At 44.5% G+C, this 15,826-nt stretch overlaps 1 protein-coding gene across 5 annotated transcripts in view; it reads left to right on the forward strand.

Moving 5' to 3' along the window:
- The first annotated feature begins 14,538 nt into the window (after positions 1-14,538).
- GRIA3 (glutamate ionotropic receptor AMPA type subunit 3) overlaps positions 14,539-15,826 on the forward strand; it is a 311,045-nt gene continuing 309,757 nt past the window's right edge. For 3 of the 5 annotated variants that reach the window (XR_009598794.1, XM_004022361.5, XM_027963531.2), the window contains exon 1: positions 14,885-15,138. Coding sequence is in view for 4 of the 5 variants with exons in the window: in XM_004022361.5 (XP_004022410.1) it covers positions 15,030-15,138 (109 nt within the window). In the remaining variant the exon portion in view is untranslated. Of the gene's footprint in view, positions 14,779-14,884; positions 15,139-15,826 lie in introns of those variants that run through there. The other 2 variants (XM_012107364.4, XM_042242468.1) reach the window with 2 other exon arrangements.

Raw genomic sequence — 15,826 nt, forward strand, 5'->3', positions numbered from 1 at the left:
AGTATGATTCATTTCAGGTAAAATGAAGGTAATGAAGATCCCTGGAGAAGGAACTGGCAACCCACTCAAGTATTCTTGCCCAGGGAAATCCCATGATCAGAGGAGCCTAGTGGGCTATAGTCCATGGAGGTGCAAAGATTTGGGCATGACTGAGCAAGTAAACATATTTCTCCAACCACAAAGTTTTGTTTCTCAAAACTCTTGTAGCAGAATTCATAATTAAAGAGCTCAGGACATTTTCATTAAACTTCTTAAGAAGGCTGAGATCTTGAGTAAGCCCACAAAAGCTCTCATTTATTAATTCATTCATCACACCTTTATTGAGAAGCTTCTGGGTACTAAGCATTATGAAAAGCATTTAAAAATAAACTTTGTGTTCAAAAAATACACAATAAAGGAAACATTCTAAATAAAAGGGGAAAGCAATGACAGTTTTCACATTCTCACTTGTTCAGAATGAGAACTGTGCAATTACTTTCCATTTACCATCTCTTGCTTGACAGATGCTTCTCAGGGTCTCTTTCCTTTAAAGTTTGTATGAAATGTCTCTAATTTTGGTTTGCATTAAATATGGGAATAATAATAGTACTTATCTCAAAGAGTTGCTCTCAGGATTCCCTGAGACAATATATTTAAATCATTTAGCAGAGTACTTGGCATGTAGTAAGATATATATGTTTGCTATCATCATTGTTGCTATCCTCATGATCATTATCTTCTTTATTGTCATCAACATCATCATCACCATAAGGATAAGATACCAAATTAATCTGCATATACCAAAAATTTGAGTAAAGGCAATTCAGAATTGGGAAGGAGTTACTGTTTTCCCTTTATTAGCAAAATACAATAATGTTCTAAACTCTTAACCAGAACTTTAAAGGGAAGGTGACGTTTCTTTGGTTTCACTTTGTTTTCTTTGAATTTAAAGCCATTGCCTGACAAGGACTTTCTCAGTGTGGTGCCTCTGGATATAGAATGATCTTCCCCTAGGGAACTCAATTTGAGTTTAGATAGCAGGGTAGGTAAGATTGTAAGACCATTCTTTGACTGGCCTCCCGCCAAGAAACAGTGAATTTAAGTGATTTTTCACTTCCTTTGTAACAGGGAACTTCTCTTGGGATTGGGACTCTGCACTGAGGGAGGCCAGGAGAAGCAGCTGAGGAACTGTCTGTGGCCTCCCTTGAGGAAGCCCTTCATTTCCTTTGGACCTGGAGGGCCCTTAGTGCTCAAGCTTTCTCCCTGAGACCCAGAGTCAAGAGCCCAGGGAACTGATGAGAAAGGCTCTCCATACTGCCCGTTCCCCTCCAGAGCAGGCACTGCCCTCCGAGGAAGGCTTCATCAGCCTGAGAAGTGCAGGTGCCCACGGAGTCTTGCCATCTGTGCTTGCTGTAACACTCTGCTGTCTCTGTCTTGAAATTCCTGATAATGCTTGAACAAGGGCCCAGGATTTTCATTTCGCCTTGGACCCCACAAGTTATCCAGCTAGTCTTCTCTGCCCTGAAGAGTTTATAAATTAAACAATGAGTGGCCTTTCTCCTTCGTTTCCCTCCTTCCTGCTGCTGCTTAGCAGAGTCCACCTCACTCCCCATCCTTGAGTCAAACCAAGAGATGGCAGCTCAGAGGAAACTAGCTTTCTGTCCAACTCTGAACCCTGAAGATCACTAGAAAGATATTTTTGTAACTGCTTCTTCCTCTCCTTTAACATTTCTCTAAATGTAAAAAAAAGAGCAATAATAATAACAATAATATTCCTTGAACCACTGATGACTAGTAACAAGCACTGGAGGTGCCTTGCGGTGAACTGAGGCAAATGGGACAGCACAGGAAGTGACAAAGCCTTGGATTCTGTGTCAGATTTAGGGAAAGGACAAACATTCTGTCCTGCTTCAGTTTCTTCACAAGTGACCTATTGCTATAGAATGTCTAAAAAAAAGTAAAAGCAGTTAGAAATACTCTCACAAAGTTTACATTTCTTTATTTCTATAACTTGCTCTACTCAACTTTACCAACCTGAATGCCACAAGGTTGAGTAGACACCTCTCTCTCTCTTTCCCTCTCATGCTCCCTCCCTCCCTCTCCTTCCCTCCCTTATGCTCTTTATTATCTTACATGGAGAGATAGACAAAATGAATTCCCAACTCACATATCAAAACATTGAAACACAGAAAGTGTACTTTGGGCAGAGCTGCAATTAGAATCCAGATTTTTAGACACCTGGTCCAATATTCACATGTCTAAAAAAGGCATGCGTAAACCGTTTGCTTCTTTTTAAAAACTCCTATCTTGTTTTTTGTAAAAAACATAGGAGTAGGGTTTCTCAACAGTGGCACTGTTGACCTCTGCAACTGGATAGTCTTTTGTTGTCAAGGGCTGTCTTGTGCATTAAAGGAGGTTTAGCAGCAACCTTGGCCTCTACCCACTAAGTGCCATAGCAACCACCACCCCTCCACCAGGTGTGACAATCAAAAAACTCTCCAGACACTGCCACTTGTCCCCAGGAGGGCAAAACCATATCCAGCTGATAATCACTGAACAAGAACAGTTCACTGTTTAAAGGAAACTTGCAGTGAATCCTTTAGCAAACTATAAAACTCTCTTCAAATTTGTATTTCCACATAAACTGGATTTTCTTAAACTTGGAGATACTTATTTTCAAAGGAGAAAAGCACTAATTTTGGTTGTGTGGGTCATCACCCAGAAAAATATGGAATGGTTCATATGCTTTCTTTTCCCTCAAAATATTATGATGTTCATAGAAATGATGTCATAAAGATTCAACAGAATCTGCTCACAGCACACAGATTAAAACAGATTAAATTTTAGGAAACCTAGAAATTCCTTTTTAAAAATTAGCTACAATCAAGTATCCTAGAATTCAACCGTTTTCAGTTATCTTTTCATTCCTCTAACTACTCTGAATTCATTTTTAAATCAGGAAACCCAGAATGTCCTGGATCCAAAAGAGTGGTAAAAAGACCTGATTCTTCAAGATGGCTAGAGTTAAAGCCCCAGTTGCCAGATTGTTGTTGCTGATTGGTTGACTCTTGACTCTTTTGCAACCCCATGGACAGTAACCCACCAGCCTCCTCTGTCCATGGGATTCTCCAGGCAAGAATACTGGAGTGCATAGCCATTCCACCCCCAGGGGATCTTCCCCACCCAGGGATGGCACCCACATCTCCTGCATTGGCAGGCAGGTTCTTACCACTAGCACCACCAGGGAAGCCCAGTTGACAGATTAGGAAACAGGAATTAAGAAGCAGAGGTAGGGACTTCCTTGGTATCCCAGTGGTTGGGACTCTGTGCTTCCACTGCCAGGCGCCTGAGTTCGAACCTTGGTTGGGGAACTAAAATCCCACAAGCTGTATCATGTGCAAAAAGAAAAAAAGAGTGGAAGTGGCAAACAAGCAGATAGCAAGTCTTTCTCTGGCCCTTAGAGCAACCCCATAAGCCACACACTACCTCAGCTAGATGGATGAGAGAGTTTATCACCCAAGCTGGGATACTTTTGGGAGTGAAAGAGGAACTTCGGCTAGGACAATGGGCATAAACTGAATTGTCCTGGGCAAACAGAATGCACGCACCCTAGACTTAGACCACTCATAGAAACACATCACTGCCAGATACCTGCTATATATGCTCCAAAATCCTTGTGGCTCAAAAGAACAAGCATTTATCATTTCTCACTCATCTGCACATTGTCTGTGGTTCAGCAGATCTAGTCTTGAGCTCGACTGGGCAGCTCTGCTACAGACTGTAGTAGCTGAGATGGTTCTGCTCCTTATTAAAGGTCTGTGAGTCAACTGGGGCAGTTCTGCTCCCCATATCTTTCATCTTTCTTAGACTGCATACTAGCTGGTACGTGTATTTCTCTTGGCACGGACAGAGGTGAAGATGGCAAGCAAAACTGCATGTGCTTTCTTAAGACATAACCTGAAAGAGAGTCACTCCTACCCACATGCATGTGGTATGGCCAAATCCAAAGTCAAGGGGCAGAGAAAAAATTACCCACAGTGGGGTCTTGAGAAAGGTAGGGATGCAGGAAGGAGGGACTGATTGGAGCCCTCATTCAATCTAACACATGAGCTTTACCCATTCCAACCTCGTCACCACTACTTCCACACATATCTTAAAAATGAAGGGGAAAAGCTGTTTTGCCTTCATCTGATATGGTATAATGCTGACTAAGTTCCTGACACAATTCTGTGAGTTTCAGAATCTGAAGTCACTTTCTAATTTTCATCAGTCAATTCATTTCAGTCACTCAATCCTGTCCAACTCTTTGCAGCTCCATGGACTGCAGCATGCCAGGCTTCTCTATCACCAATCCACAGAGCTTGCTCAAATTCATGTCCAGTGATGCCATCCAACCAACTCATCCTCTGTCATCCCCTTCTCCTCTTACCTTCAATCTTTCCCAGCATTAGGGTCATTTCAAATGAGTCAGTTCTTGGCATCAGGTGGTCAAAATATTGGAGCTTCAGCTTCAGCATCAGTCCTTCCAATGAATATTCAGGGTTGATTTCCTTTAGGACTGACTGGTTTGATCTTCTTGCAGTTCAAGGGACTCTCAAGAGTCTTCTCCAACGCCACAGTTCAAAAGCATCAATTCTTCGGTGCTCAGCTTTCTTTATGGTTCAACTCTCACATCCATACATGACTACTGGAAAAACCATAGCTTTGACAAGATGGACCTTTGCCGGCAAAGTAATGTCTCTGCTTTTTAAAATGCTGTCTAGATTGGTCATAACTTTTCTTCCAAGGAGCAAGCGTCTTTCAATTTCATAGCTGCAGTCACAATCTGCAGTGATTTTGGAACCAAAAAAATAATAAAGTCTGTCACTGTTTCCATTGTTTCCCCATCTATTTGCCATGAAGTGATGGGACTGGATGTCATGACCTTAGTTTTTGAATATTGAGTTTTAAGCCAGCTTTTTCACTCTCTTCTTTCACTTTCATCAAGAGGCTCTTTAGTTCCTCTTCGCTTTCTGCCATAAGGGTGGTGTCATCTGCATATCTGAGGTTATTGATATTTCTCCTGGCAATCTTGATTCCAGCTTGTGCTTCCTCCAGCCCAGTGTTTCTCATGATATACTCTGCATATAAGTTAAATAAGCAGGGTGACAATATACAGCCTTGATGTACTCCTTTTCTAATTTGGAACCAGTCCATTGTTCCATGTCCAGTTCTAACTGTTGCTTCTTGACCTGCATACAGATTTCTCAGGAAGCAGGTCAGGTGGTCTGGTGGTCTAATTTTCATAAGTACTCCAAAAGATGAAAACTTTTCCAGTTGAGTGTAAAAGCATAACTCCTCAACCAATTGACACCCAGAATTTCTCAATAAAAAATCTCAAACATGCAACTCTTTCTCAACTACGGCTAGGATGCAAAATCAGTTTTAGGTTGGGGGTTATTTCCACTGATCTTGGCTAGGCTATTTCACAGTGATGGTTTCTAACCTTCCCAGAGGGTAAAAAAAAAGTACATTAATAAAAATGTCAACAATATCATCTTTTGGAGGTAACCTGGAATAATTCTCAATAAATTTACACTTCCCATCAGAAAGACGTTGCCGCTTATAAGAATGTGACTTTGTGAGAAGCTGGAGTCCTGAAGCTAAGTGATTTCCATCTGCAGTTTTCAAGCCCATTCAGAACCCACCAGGGGATAATTACTTGCTAAGATGTACCCATCCCAGTAGAATATATTCGTTATGATTCAATTCTCTCACAGCATGAAGAAGACTCTGGTCTGGTGGATAAAGCCCTAGAGGGCTAAGAAACTCCATTCCCCAACACTTGGCTGTGTGACCTTGGGCTGTTCACTAAACCTCTCTGATTCTTCAGTTTCACAGTCTGTGGAGTAGCACCCTAAACCTCTGCTTAGCCTGAGAAGGACACAGAGACGAGTCAGTAGGTCACTATCTGAAAAGACCTGGAAGCCTATTTGCCTCTACCCTTAGGCAAAGAAATTGTTTCTATAACAATTTCTTACCCTGGACACTCAATAGAACATGATTCTCTTAAGAGAAGAATTAAATAGCAGGCAGATGCATCATGAACTGAATTTAAGGAACTGAACTATTAAAATAACAGAAGGGTCTCACCATTGAGCAGTCTATGTTTAATGGACCAAAGATAAGACCATTTCAGCAAGTCATCAGGGCCCTGAAGACATTTTAAGTAAAATAATTACCACTCACAATTCTCAGAGAAATTTGGAAAATAGAGATTTTAGGAATTACTGTGGTTGTTTTCCAACCTCCATCTTTCCCTCCTCCTACTGTGTATCAGTCATGTGGTATGGTGAGGGGTGGGGAGGAATGACTCTATTCCTTAATCTCAGGATTATGGATGGGGCATAATCCACCATGCCATGATGACTGGTTTATGTGGGCTAAGAATGACATTGCTAGGTCACAGGATTAGATCATGAATGGTCATGTGACTCATTTTGAACCAAGGATATAAAAAGCTGTGATGCAGATATGAAGACAAGACATACTATAGACATTTTTGCCATCATGTGGGAAGCAGAAAGGAGAGAGGAAAAGAAATCAGGTCTTTGATAAAAATTTTGACCTACTGAGTCCAATCAAACCTCAAGCCAGGACTTCCCTGGTGGCACCGTGGAGGGAAATCCACCTGCCAATGCAGGGAACAGAGGTTTGGTCCCTAGTCTAGGAAGATTCCACATCCCATGGAGCAACTAAGCCTGTGTGCCACAACTAATGAGCCTGTATCCCACAACTGCTGAAACCCTTGCACCTTAGACCCTTTGCCCCTCAACAAGAGAAGCCACTGCAGTAAGAAGCCCATGTATCAGACTGAAGAGTAACCCCCACTCACCACAACTAGAGAAGGCCTGTGCAAAGCAATGAAGACCCACTTCAGCCAAAAATTAAACAACAAAACAAAATTCAAGCCAGCCCTACCTATGTCCCTTCCAGTTATGTGAGTCAATGCTCATGAAATGCAGCATTTGAGTGCAGTCACAAAAATGACAGAATGTTCTTAGTTTTTTCCTAAGGCAAACCATTCAACATCATAGTAATCCAAGTCTATGCCCCAGCAACTAACGCAGAAGAAGCTGAAGCTGACTTGTTCTATGGAAGACCTACAAGACCTTTTGGAAGTAACACCAAAAACAGATGTCTTTTTCATCACAGGGGATTGGAATGCAAAAGTAGGAAGTCATGAGATGCCTGGAGTAACAGACAAGTTTGGCCTTAGAGTACAAAATGAAGCAGGGCAAAAGCTAAGAGAGTTTTGCCAAGAGAATGCACTGGTCATATAAACACCCTCTTCCAGCAACACAAGAGACAACTCTACACATGAACATCACCAGATGGTCAGTACAAAAGTCAGATTGATTATATTCTTTGCAGCTGAAGATGAAGAAGCTCTATACAGTCAGCAAAAACAAGACCGGGAGCTGACTGTGGTCAAATCATGAGCTCCTTATTGCAAGATTCAGGCTGACACTGAAGAAAGCAGGGAAAACCACTAGACCATTCAGGTATAAATGAAACCCCTTATGATTATACAGTGGAGGTGACAGATTCAAGGGATTAGATATGATAGAGTGCGGTTTGTAACACTGTACGGGAGGCAGTGACCAAAACCATTCCCCAAAGAAAAAGAAATGTAAGAAGGCAAAGTGGTTGCCTGAGGAGGCTATACAAATAGCTGAGAAAAGAAGAGAAGCAAAAGGCAAAGGAGAATGAGAAAAATATACCCAACTGAATGCAGAGTTCCGGAGAGTAGCAAGGAGAGATAAGAAAGCCTTCTTATGTAAACAATGCAAAGAAATAGACAAAAACAATAAAATGGGTGATATGAATTCTCTTCAAGAAAATTGGAGATTTCAAGAGAACATTTCATGCAAGGATGGGCACAATAAATGACAGAAATGGTAAGGACCTAACAGAAGCATAAGAGATTAAGAAGGGGTGGCAAGAATACACAGAAGAACTATACAAAAAAGGTCTTAATAACCCAGATAAACATGATGGTGTGATCACTCACTTAGAGCCAGACATCCTGGAATGTGAGGTCAAGTTGGCTTTAGGAAGCATCACTATGAAAAAGCTAGTAAAGGTGGTGGAATTCCACCTGAGCTATTTTAAATCCTAAAAGATGATGCTGTTAAAGTGCTACACTCAATATGTCAGCAAATTTGGAAACTCAGCAATGGCCACATGATTGGAAAATGTCAGTTTTTATTCCAGTCTCAAGAAGTGCAATGCCAAACAACATTCAAACTACCGCACAATTGTGCTCATTTCACACGCTAGCAAAGTAATGCTCAAAATCCTTCAAGCTAGGCTTCAGCAGTACGTGAATGAGAACTTTCAGATGTTCAAGCTGGATTTAGAAAAGGCATAGGTACCAGAGATCAAATTGCTGACATCCCCGGATCAGAAGAGAAAGCAAGGGAATTCCAGAAAAATAGCTACTTCTGCTTCATTGACTACGCTATAAGCCTTTGACTGTGTGGATCACAACAAATTGTGGAAAATTCTTAAAGAGATGGGAATACCAGACCACCTCACCTGCCTCCTGAGAAACCTGTGTGAAGGTCAAGAAGCAACAGAACCGGACATGGAACAATGGACTGGTTCAAAATTGAGAAAAGAGTATGACAAGGCTGTATATTGTCACCCTGCTTATGTAACTTCTATGCAGACTACATCATGTGAAATGCTGGGCTGTATAAATCTCAAGCTGGAATCAAAGTTGCCAGAGAAATATCAACAACCTCAGATACACAGATGATACCACTGTAATGGTAGAAAGTGAAGAATTAAAGAGCTTCTTGACGAGGATGAAAGAGGAGAGTGAAAAAAGCTGGCTTAAAACTCAACATTCAAAAAACTAAGACCATGGTAACTGGTCGCATCACTTCATGGTAAATAGGAGGGGAAAAATTGGAAATAGTGGCAGATCGTATTTTCTCGGGCTCCAAAATCATTGCAGACAGGGAATGCAGCCATGAAATTAAAAATCACTTGCTTCTGGGAAGGAAAACTATGACAAACCGAAAGAGCAAATTAAAAAGCAAAGATATTATTTTGTCAACAAAGGTCCATCTAGTTAAAGCTATGGTTTTTCCAGTAGTCATATATGGATGTGAGAGTTGGACTATAAAGAAAACTGAATGCCGAAGAATTGATGCTTTTCAACTGCGGTGTTGGAGAAGATTCTTGAGAGTCTCTTGGACTGCAAGGAGATCCAATCAGTCCATCCTAAAGGAAATCAGTCCTGACTCTTCTTTGGAAGGACTGATGCTGATGCTGAAACTCCAACACTTTGGCCAACTACAAAGAACTGACTCATTTGAAAAGATCCTGATGCTGGGAAAGATTGAAGGCGGGGGGAGTAGGGGATGACAGAGGATGAGATGGTTGGATGGCATCACTGACTCAATGGACATGGGTCTGAGTAAACTCCAGGAGTTGGTGATGGACAGGGAGGCCTGGCATGCTGCAGTCAATGGGGTCGCAAAGAGTCGTACACAACTGAGTGACTGAACTGAACTGAAAGGAAGTCAACCTTGAATATTCTTTGGGAGGACTGATGCTGAAGCTCCAATACTTTGGCAACCTAATGGGAAGATCCCACTTACTGGGAAAGACCCTGATGCTGGGAAAGATTGAGGGCAGGAGGAAAAGGGGGCGACAGAGGATGAGATGGTTGGATGGCATCAGGGACTCAATGAACATGAATTTGAACAAACTCTGGGAGATGATGAAAGACAGGGAAGCCTGGCATGCTGCTGTCCATGGGGTCGCAGAGTCGGACATAATTTAGCTACTGAACAAGGAACAACATAGAATCATAGGACCTTAGAAATCATGTTGTTCTATCTTCTCTTTTTAGAAGCATGGCATTGAATCTAGGACAAGGGAAGTATCAATACTTTGTTTCAGACATTTAAACACCTTCCTCTATACTGCCATGGGTAGCTGGTACTTACTGTTTTCACAGCACTTACCCTGTTAGATTGCCATTCCGAATGAACACATCTGCTCCTCTCTGAACTTGAAATTCACTGAAAGCAGAAACTGTCTTGCTTCTTTAAATTCTCGGTGCCTAGCAGAGCCTGTCATATAGCAGGTGGTCAAACGTTTGTTGAAGAAATCAAAGTTTCAAGTCAAACAGTGAGAAAATCATCTTTCTATTAGGCAAGGGATATAGCATCTTGGTTTCATTAACTTTATAAAGGGTAGAACAGTTTCCTTCTAAGTAATCAGAATGATTTTCATCATTATTTTATTTGAAAAGTATCCAGTTAGTAAGTATGAAGTTTAATGTACGATATAGACTCCATCTCCAAATTCCACTAGCTGACATTTCTTTTTGCTTACCCAAATGCCCCATCCCAATTTTGAAACAGAAATCTCAACAGGGAAGTATTATTTATTTTCACTTTTTCTTTTTCTTTTTTTTTTTAGTTTAAATATTCACCTGCAGCTTATTTTCATTTTTCTAAATAGACATCCACATCTGTAAACAATTGGACTTTTGTTTCAGTCCCAGACCTCAATTCCTTATAACTTTTGTGTTCTCACGTATTGGCTAAAACTGCCATTGTTCTTTGTTGTTGCTGAGTCACTGAGTTGTGTCTGACCCTTTTGGGACCCCATGGACTGTAGTAGCCTAGCAGACTCCTCTGTCTTTGGGATTTCCCAAGCAAGAATACTAGAGTGGGTTGCCATTTCCTTCTCCACTATTTTCATTTTTGTATTATAAATTTTGCATTCCCTGGTGGCTCAGAGGTTAAAGCATCTGCCTGCAATGCAGGAGACCTGGGTTCAATCCCTGGGTCAGGAAGATCCCCAGGAGAAGGAAATGGCAACCCACTCCAGTATTCTTGCCTGGAGAATCCTGTGGACAGAGGAGCCTGGTGGGCTACAGTCCACCGGGTCGCAAAGAGTCAGACATGACTGAGGGACTTCACTTTCTTTATATTATAAATTTTAGAACTTCACATTTCATTTGCTGCCCCAACATCCCCAAAATCAGGCCATGAGCCCCCTGCCAGGTGACCAGGTGTGTCAGTGTGCTAAGGCTTGCTCTCCCTTGACTGTCACCTAATGTCCTTAAAATATACCAGTGAAATTCCCTTGTGCTTATACATTTGTTGTTGTCCAGTCGCTCAGTCGTGTCTGACTCTTTGCGAACCCACGAACTGCAGCATACTGGGCTGCTTGTATATTCTGAACCCCAATAAATGTACTTTGCCCTGGGCCTCTGTTCTGGTCTCTATCTCATCTCCCCCACTTGCTTGGTTGAGCCCATTCCTTGGGTACCCCACAATGTGGTCCTCTTGTATAGCATATTGACAGTTTCCCTAGGACCTGTGAGGATAATAATCTGTTTTCCTGTGCCTTTCCTTTGTCCCCTCTTGTGACTGCACCTGACTGACTATGTCATGAAAGAATACAGAACAGCCTCTCAATAAGCACTGCAATGAATTATTTTCTCGCTGCTTAAACTGCATCATAGAGCTCATTTAAAAGTGCAGTCTTGGGTCCTGAGACTAGCAGGTCATCTTGAGTGGAGAAGGGATACCTCTTAACCACAGAGGGAGAGCTGGTTTGGGGGCTTTGTTGTCAACTTCTGGTGGCTACGATGCTGCTAGTACAATCTCTAGCTCCTCATTGGAAAACCAGAGATGAAGTTCAAATAGGGTCTCACTGCTTTCTTGGATAGGGATCAATTGCAAAAGAATTCGTACATATTAAGCAGGCTTTTCCACCAACAGCAATATGCCTAGTGCGCCACTGTGTCCCTGCTGGCTCAGATGGGACTAGTCCAATTCTGCCAACAGCTGCCACTGACAGTGAAAAGTTGAAAGAGTGGCAGCAGATGAAAGAGAGGGGAAAAGGTAGTGGAGAGGGGAGACTGAAAATGGAAGGGATGGGTGCCATTTACAGAGATGAACTCAATGGAGAATTTTCAAGTGCAGAGGCACTGAGATGCCTTTCTTCCTCTCATCTCTCCTTTCTGACCCATCCCATTACTCTTCCAGCCAAATGACTAAAGATGGCCACAATTCTCTTCATCCACTGATGCCCAGTGTCAGCCAAGCAGGGCTGGGGACCTGGAGGCCTTCAGGAGTGAAGTGAGGTGTGCTGAAAGCTGCCCCCAACCCCACCTCTGTCCAAAATATATTGTCTATCCACCTGAAACTCCTCATCAGAGTTATTTCTTTGGCCAAAGCATTGAAGGTTCCTATTAAAATGCAACTATGTTATCTAAAAGGAGGAACATATAGTGCCTGGCACAGAGTAAAGGTTCTCTAAATGTGTCATTTTTAATATTAAATTGCCACTGCCTGCCATTAGAACCTTAGTACAGATGCATCTACCAGATTCTGTCCTGTCTCCTAGGGCTCTGGAGGAACTACAACAAGAAGACTGATGTGGAACACTGGCAAATATTGGGTAGCTGAGTCTGAGGTTTGGGGGATGGTAGAGAAAGAGCAGGCTGATTGCATGAGGTACTTTGGGGGAGAAAACGGCACTATCAAAAGATGAGAAAGAGGGAAGAGAGTTTGGAAATTAACATTTATTGATTTCTTTGAGTCAGGCACTGAATTAGATCCACTTAATCCACTATCTTATTCAGTCTACAACCACTCTATCAGGAAAGAAATATTTCTATTTCCATTTTGCAGGTGAAAGTCTGAACTGGGGTTCAGATTAAGAAAGTCACTCAAGGTCACACAATGCCTCTATATGATGGAATATAGATTTGAACCTGAACCTGTCTCCTAAGTCCATGTCCCTGAACCATGCTGTCTCTTGCTCCACATTTGTCAAGAGGTAGTCAACCTAGCCTCTGCTACCCTTTTGTCCTGATATCCCAGCCACCTGAAAATTTAGGCTTCTATGACTCCCAGGTTTCTCCCTCACTGTTTGCATGGACCATCCAAATGGAGACAATAGATTTCTATGGGTGGTGGGGTAGGAAGATATTCTACATTATCAGAATGGGTAGACTTTTGGGAATAGCCTAGAACTATTTTTCTGGTTGCTCAAGGGTTTGAAAACTTTCTGTTCTGGGCTCCAATATATGTTACATCAAACCCAAAGTTCTGGCGTGATCAGTGTGCCAGTTGGGGTCCTGTGGCCCTGGCTTAGTATCCTCTGCCCCATGCATACCACTTTGCTGCAGGCTGGCAGGAAGTTCCATTTTCCACGTATGCCAGGAGAAGAGGATATGAAAAAAAAAAGAACAGCTGTTGTGGGGAGAGACAAAATCCGGCCCTTCCCCAGTAGCTGGGGTAGGTGTGAAAGACTCCGGAGATAAGGAGGCTTCTTTTTTCTCACCACTGGAGAAAGGGGCAATGGAGAGGCAGCTACAGCCTAAGAGGTTTATTTGTCCAAGGGATGTTGTGGAGGGGACCACCCCCAACAGAGATCCAGACTGCACTGCCTACTTCCAAGGTTCTTTCTTATTGCCATTGCCTTCTCCAATGCATGAAAGTGAAAAGTGAAAGTGAAGTCGACCCCATGGACTGCAGCCTACCAGGCTCTGAGGCCCATGGGATTTTCCAGGCAAGAGTACTGGAGTGGGGTGCCATTGCCTTCTCTGAGACAAGAGGAGTAGGGGGAAATTGATGGCCTCTGGGGTCATCGCTCAGGGGCCTAGGATACTATGCAAAAAGGCAAGACAGAGGGAGCAAGGCAGTTAGGGGCAGTTTCCTCCAACCTTAACTTCCAATCCCTGTGTGTGTGTTAGTCACTCAGTCGTGTCCGACTCTGTGCGAACCCATGGACTGTAGCCAACCAGGCTCCTCCAGTCCATGGAATGCTCCTAGCCACCATATCCCAACTCATCCCTACACCTCTCTCCTCCTTCACTGTTGGGACTGAAAGTCCTTTTCATTAACCTTTTAGTCACCACCTCCGCACACAGACTTTCTACGTCCTCCCAAGCAGTCAGCCCTGTGCTGCCCAGCACCACTGTCTCCCCCTCTCCGCCGTAGGCCCGGCTCTGCGCTTGGGTCCGGAGAGGTACTCGCCTCCCAGAGCTGTCGGGTTGGGGGGTGGCTGGGGGGCTCTTCACTCCTCGGATCTCCGCTGTTAAAACTGAGCGGCATGGCCCAGGCATGCGCAGCATCTTCGGGCGCATTGTGATGGGAACTGCTTCTCCGAATCTCTACAGAGACTCCAGAGTAACCACTCACCGCCCCCCGCAAGACCCCTCTGCTTTAAGCCAGACGCACAAACGCACAAACAATACAGCTTTTTCCTTCTTTTCTTTAAAAAGCTGGCTGCAGCTTGAAAGGCTGGCCCACGTGAGGACTGGTGTATTTCTATCGATTCCATCTCCCATGTTGACAAACGCCAGCACCGAGGCTTTGCAGTCCGCGGCTGCAGTTTGCAGTGGAGCTAAGCGGTGTGCGGCTTTAATTCCACGTCAGATCAACTTTGATCAATATCCCCCTACCGGCCCAATTGGAAGAGCCCAATTCGCCACCGCTGAGCCTTTTCTCTCTTTCCTTCTTTTTTCCCCTCTTTAGACCCACCATCTTCTGGGGGAGAAAAGTCTCAGATTTTAATTTCTCTCTCTCTCTCTCTTTTGTTTCTTTGGGGGATTTATTGGTTTGTTTTCTGGTGTTTTATCTTCTTCATTTTTGTTTTCTGTTTTTATTCTCTCTCTTTCTGTCTGTCTTAGCGATAGGGAGGGAGATCGCTTTGGCGAACCGAGCTTGCAGCCAATGAACCCGCCTTCCAGATTGGTGTGAAGACAGAAGTGAGGTGGGGGGTGGGGAGGGGGTGTGAGAGAGCCTGGGAGCGAGAGGGAGCGAGAGGGGGAGCGTGAGAGAGAGAGAGAGAAGAGAGGAGGTGGTGGAGGAGGAGGACTAGTGTGGGGTGGAAAGGAAGAGTGAGCTAGAGCAAGTTGAGGGGAGGGGGTGAAAGAGCCGGCGAATTCTTTTTCTTTTTCTATTATTATTTTGACGACTCCCGAGTTGCGCCCATGCTCTTGTCAGCTTCGTTCTAGGCGTAGCATGGCCAGGCAGAAGAAAATGGGGCAAAGCGTGCTCCGGGCGGTCTTCTTTTTAGTCCTGGGGCTTTTGGGTCATTCTCACGGAGGATTCCCCAACACCATCAGCATAGGTAAGCGTGAGCCAGCCTGCCGGTCGGCCCCGGCTCTCCGGCACCCGAGCCTGCTGCCCTGGCACGGCTACCGGGTCCCTGTCCTGCATGGCCTGGGAAGGGACTGGGGATGGGGATCGGGCAGGAATCTCACGGGTCTGAACCCCAGAAAGCTGGCTGGTCTGGGGAGCGTCGGGAACCGGAGAGGTGGTCTCCTGGGGCTGGGGCTGGGGGTAGGCTGCCGGGTTTTCCGAGCTGAGCGGAGCCGGGGACGCCTGCAAGAGGCTGGGAGGCTGCAACCCGGCGCAGAGTCGCGGCTTTTCGGCTCGCTGCCCCGGACTTTGCCATGGCGTGCGTGCCGCCGCTGCAAGTTGTCCCAGGGTGATGCCGCCTGTCTGGCTGCGCCAGGGCGCGTAACCCGGTCCAGGGCGCCCCGTCCCGCGTCTCCGGGTCCCGAGAGACCGGCTAGTGCTAGGGGAGGTGGAAACCCACTCTGCATCCCCGAGACCCGGGCAGCCACCGAGGTCGGTGGCGGATGGGGTAGAGGCAGGGGTGAGACTAGGAGCTGAGCCAGCGAGCGGCGAAGTCACGCAGCCCACGAATTCATGAATTGCCGCTGTGTCTGTCTGGAGTCCGGCTCCCGGGCGCTGGGAGGGAGTTCTCTCGGCTTCTGCCTGTATTTACTAGTCAAGAAGTTCGAATTGTTGCC

This window comes from Ovis aries, chromosome X (assembly GCF_016772045.2).
Source record: "Ovis aries strain OAR_USU_Benz2616 breed Rambouillet chromosome X, ARS-UI_Ramb_v3.0, whole genome shotgun sequence".
In the NCBI taxonomy this organism is placed as follows: Eukaryota; Metazoa; Chordata; class Mammalia; order Artiodactyla; family Bovidae; genus Ovis; species Ovis aries.